Source organism: Eleutherodactylus coqui, chromosome 5 (assembly GCF_035609145.1).
Source record: "Eleutherodactylus coqui strain aEleCoq1 chromosome 5, aEleCoq1.hap1, whole genome shotgun sequence".
NCBI classification, from domain to species: domain Eukaryota; kingdom Metazoa; phylum Chordata; class Amphibia; order Anura; family Eleutherodactylidae; genus Eleutherodactylus; species Eleutherodactylus coqui.
This window is the reverse complement of record NC_089841.1, coordinates 205,250,589-205,255,596: the sequence shown is the minus strand read 5'-3', so window position 1 is coordinate 205,255,596 and position 5,008 is coordinate 205,250,589. Positions and strand designations below refer to the sequence as shown.

The 5,008-nt window shown below is 50.8% G+C and overlaps 1 protein-coding gene across 1 annotated transcript; it reads right to left on the bottom strand.

Annotated features, from left to right (window-relative positions):
• Positions 1 to 823: 823 nt before the first annotated feature.
• Positions 824 to 4,211, bottom strand: GAS1 (growth arrest specific 1). Its single transcript, XM_066604094.1, has one exon. The coding sequence runs from the start codon at positions 3,967 to 3,969 to the stop codon at positions 3,163 to 3,165; it is 807 nt and encodes a 268-aa protein (XP_066460191.1). The 5' UTR covers positions 3,970 to 4,211; the 3' UTR covers positions 824 to 3,162.
• Positions 4,212 to 5,008: the final 797 nt, after the last annotated feature.

Sequence of the window (5,008 nt, the reverse complement as noted above, 5' to 3'; positions counted from 1 at the left end):
CAGATGCTTTTGACGGGAGCCTGTAGAATCAAGTGTTGGGTTTATTGTAGGAGTTAATTATCAGTCCAGCTGCCAGCATGTTCCCCTTTCTGCTGCTAATGTCTTTTTAACTTCTCAAGTAGGAGGGACATATCGAAAGTCGCTTTTAAACAAAAGCTTGCATTTAACTCTTGATGGAATTACTCACCCCAAAAGACTTCTGAAAAGTTTTGCAGTGCCATCAGTTATTAAGAAAATGGGTAGAAGCTGGCACGGTGGGCATGCGGCTCTGGCTTGCTTTCTCAAGTACGGTACTACTACACAGTTAAATAAACATTAGCTGAAGAGGATAAATAAACGTCCTGTGTGCCTAACTTGGCGCAGGCGAAGCCTCAAATCCCCCACAGGATTCCGTCTCCCACTTTCTTTTGTGTCAAATGTTTGAACGGTCTTCAAATGGCCCAGTTTATTCCTCCAGCAAACATGACTATTTACAAGGTCAAGTGTACGAGCGGCACTCAGCGCAGCTTAGGAGCGCAATTATTTATCTAAGGGCGTTTGGGAAGAAAGCAGTAGTACTGGCAGCAAACCAATGCCCCCACTCCCTGCAAACAATATGACAACTTCTAATTGTCCGATTAGATCGCCTTCCGGGCTCATGCAATACAGAACATCGATAACGCCACCATCAGCAGATGACAAGAGGCTTCTGATCCCCCCCATGTCAGATCTAGGCGACCTTTAAAACAAGTTACCGTATCATTTCCACTTCTCTAGGGCAACGTTTATAAACAAAACAATATTGACTAACAAAGGCAGCAAAAATGACACCCGAAGCCTCCTGTGTTTTCAAATATTTCTGTTATTTCATTTAGAAAAATACAAAAATGTAAGGCAGTCATGGGAGGAGAAAAGAAAAAAAAATCTGTTGTTTTTTTTTTTTTTTTACACATTTTTACAAAATTTCATAAAATTCTCAGTAAATCTATAAAATAAACTGTACATTTTGAAAGACACGAGCAGTGAACATATTTATGTACCATGGGTTGGAACAATCAGATTGTTTGCCAACATATAGAATTCACCTCTATAGTCTAAAATCGGTCATCTCCAACCGGCGGCTCTCCGGCGATTGCTGGGACTCCTAACGAATGGCGACCGCCGGAAAGCCGCAGGTTGGAGACGACCGTTCTAAATAAATTATTCCTGGAATACAATTTATATAAAAATCTGTACAGATATAAAGCCACTAAACACATTCTTCCCATTTAAATACACTATTTATAACTTTGTTGCAAATCCTTCCAGTAGCCATACTCTGGAATGGGCTATTTACAGGTGGCAGTGCAGAGCTCTGGAACAGGTGGCACCTCTGATGGCCAGCGCCCTGGTGCATAGACTTTCCACTATGCAACAGCAGCATCATAACTGTATAGAAATGGACTATAGGCTAGAAGATAATAGGGATGCCAGTTTCCGGAAGTATAAAAATAACATAGCAAGTCTGCATTGTGTATATATATATAAATCATGGCAGCATATACAGCAATATCTGAGTGTGTCTTGTACATTGTGTGCTTCAGCACTGAAAAGGCAGTCAATGTGGCAGCGCCACTGTCACCATCATGTCACCCACAGCTATTATCCTAGCAGAAAACAAACAGGCATTTGTGGTAGCTGAAGGCATTTCTGGATGTACAGTAAGCAGTTTTTGGCAGTTGGTCCTTAAAGGCGTTCTCCAGGAGATGGCACCTGTAGCGTCTGCATGGAAAGCGAGGCTATAGGATGATGTACGTCCCACCTCTGTGCCATAGCGACTACTACATGACAGGAGGTATACAAAGAGAAGGGATTACCTATAGCAACCAATTTGGGAAAATGAAAGACGTGATCTTGTTTGTTGCCACGGACAATTCTTCACTTCGCTTTGTTTATGGAGTCGATGGCATCCTGAGACTTCGCAGGAATACACGCATTTCCATGCAGGGCGGCGCTTCGTAAAAGCTGCCGTTTCTAACTGGCAGGGAACGCCTTTAAAGACTAGATTCACCTTTGCAACCATTTTTTGTTCCGTGACTGCACCTAAAATGAAGAATAAAGCAACTTTGCAAAAAGTTTTCAAACATCCTACAAAGTTGTGCCTACAACTCCTACGCACGTCGCCATGGCAACAGACTACAAACAAACCCTGTGCATAGCGATCCTGAAGTCATACCTTCTTCTATGTGTCCCCTATGGATGTTAGGGACAGATGAAGGGGTGCAGGACTACTAAAAAGATCAGAAGACACTGGGGTGGTTCGTAAACATGGCGATACAAAGTTTGGCGTAAGGACTCTCTCACAGGAGTGCTTTTACCGCATATTAGGTACGGTAATAAACTTTACATTACTTGCAAAGGGCGCCACTTACACAAAAAAATGCAACATGCTGTATTTTGGCGCTTATTACGCCAGCATATAAGATAGTGTATGGGCATTTGCTGGCACGTAGCCGTACGCATTGCGTGAGAGATGCACCCGCGGAAAACGCTCATGTGAGAGTAGACACTAAATGGCAGGATATTTTTAATCAAGACTAATTGAAAGGTTGCTTCAATTAAGACACAAGGCGAAAATAAAAAATAGTGGCAAAAGTGTCCATCGTCTCTGACTACAATCTATTCTTGCCCCCTATAGGGGCGGCTGACAGGTGCTATAGATCACGGGTTAGCAGTATATTGCATAGCTTGTCCTACGGGACCAGTACTGCATAGTAAATAGGACTATTCTATAGGCACCTTCTTCATGGGTGCGCTCACACGTCGCCGAATTCGCTGCGGATTTCACCAAAACTCGCTGCACCAAAATCCGCAGCCAACCAGCGACGCGCCAACGCACCCGCCAAGTTGTTAGCAAACTTTCCGCAACTGAAAACAAAAAAAAATCTCCTGCATACAAGGCGCTTCCGCCATCCGTTTTTTTCTGCACACTCCACTCCTACGAACGAGACTGGCGCAAGGTGTCAGATTCGCTGATTGTCCATAAACGAAGGATCAAACCAATCAGTCACAAAGACTCATCCAATCCCAACGAGCCATCAACAAACCATGGCTGGCCTGAATACATATATGCCCAGCTGGGCCAGTGGAGAGACTCCAGGCGATGCCCAGTATGCCAACTTCCAGGGGGGGGGGGGCACCAAGTCACTTATATCCCTGCAGCACCATCAGCACAACCGATGCCCACAGGGTAAGGGCAGGGGCGGCACGAGGGGCGCCCCCAGGGGTCGGTTTGGTGGGTCTATAGGAGTAGTCATACTCTTCATCAAAGTCATCGTCCGACTCCCCGCTGCTGCTGGGACCCCCATAGCCGCCATCAGTCCCAAAGCACAGGCGGACCATGCTGTCCTTGACGGACTCGCAGATGGGCCGCTCCATGCCGTCGCACACGCAGTCGCTGAGCAGAAGCGCTTTGGGCACCTTCATCATGTCCGAGATGACCGCCATGCAGCTCTGCGGGCAGCTGAGTCCGTTGAAGAGCGGCCCGCAGTAGCGCAGGTAGTTGGCCATGGAGTCGGCGCAGCGGCTGTCCCTCTCGCAGAGCCTCCGGGCCGCCGTGCAGCCGATGACCGCCCCGCGCTTGCTGCTGCTACCGCCGCCGCCGGCGTTAGCGCTAGTCCGGGGCATGCACGGCTCGATCGCCTGCTTGGCCGCTCTGCAGTTGTCGTCCTCGGCGCAGTTGCAGGTCTCCAGCGCCGGGCCGCTCTTGGTCCGGTTGAGTTGGATGATGGCATTGATGCAGTGGCTGGGGCAGCGGCGCTGGGTCGGCTCGTTCCCGTCTTCCCTGCCGAGCACGGAGGCGCACGCCTGGGTATACTGGTTGTAGGCAAAGTTACACTGGTGCTCTTCGTGGCACGCCATGATGGCCCGCCAGCAGATCATCTGGCCCAAGCACTGGCCCAGCAGGGTCGCCAGCAGCAGCACGTAGGGCAGCCCGCACCCAGCAGCCATGCCGAGCACAATGGAGCACGATCCTCTAAGCCCTGCTCATGCGGACGGCATCGCTGGGCTCTGTAGTCCCCCCATGTCCTCGCGCGCTCCTCGGTGATGGGGGCGCCGCTCGCTCAGTAAAGTGCGGGAAATGTCTGTCCGGCTGTGGGCGCCCTCATCCTCCTCACACGGCGGTGCCCGCAGCTGCGGCTTCTCTCTCTCAGCCAGCCTCGTCTAGCTCGCCGCTGCTTTTCTCCTCATCCCCTCGCCCTTTGCTCGGCCCCCTTCCCGGTCTCCGTCAGCCATTGGCCCAGCCGCTTGTTGTGGTGTGGGAGATGTTGTGGAGGGGGATGGTGATGGATGGAGGATGACAGAGAGCGCCCCCGGTCCTGCCGCTGACATCACCCAATAAAGCCTGAATTCTCCTCAAAAATTGTGTACAATTAGAAGAAAATGGGGGGCAACCAGCGTCCTGGGCATGAAGGGCAACAGGCGCCCTGGGCATAAAGAGAGTGACCATTGTCCTGGGCATGAAGGGCAACTAGCATCCTGGGCATGAATGGCAACTAGCGTCCTGGGCATGAAGGGCAACCAGAGTCCTGGGCATGAAGGGCAACTAGCGTCCTGGGCATGAAGGGCAACTAGCATCCTGGGCATGAAGGGCAACCAGAGTCCTGGGCATGAAGGGCAACTAGCGTCCTGGGCATGAAGGGCAACTAGCATCCTGGGCATGAAGGGCAACTAGCGTCCTGGGCAGGAAGGGCAGTCAGTGTCCTGAGCATGAAGGGCAACAGACGCCCTGGGCATAAAGAGAGTGACCATTGTCCTGGGCATGAAGGGCAACTAGCGTCCTGGGCATGAAGGGCAGCCAGTGTCCTGAGCATGAAGGGCAGCCAGCGTCATGGGCATGAAGGGCAACAGGCGCCCTGGGCATAAAGAGAGTGACCATTGTCCTGGGCATGAAGGGCAACTAGCGTCCTGGGCATGAAGGGCTACTAGCGTCCTGGGCATGAAGGGCAACTAGCGTCCTGGGCATGAAGGGCAGCCAGTGTCCTGAGCA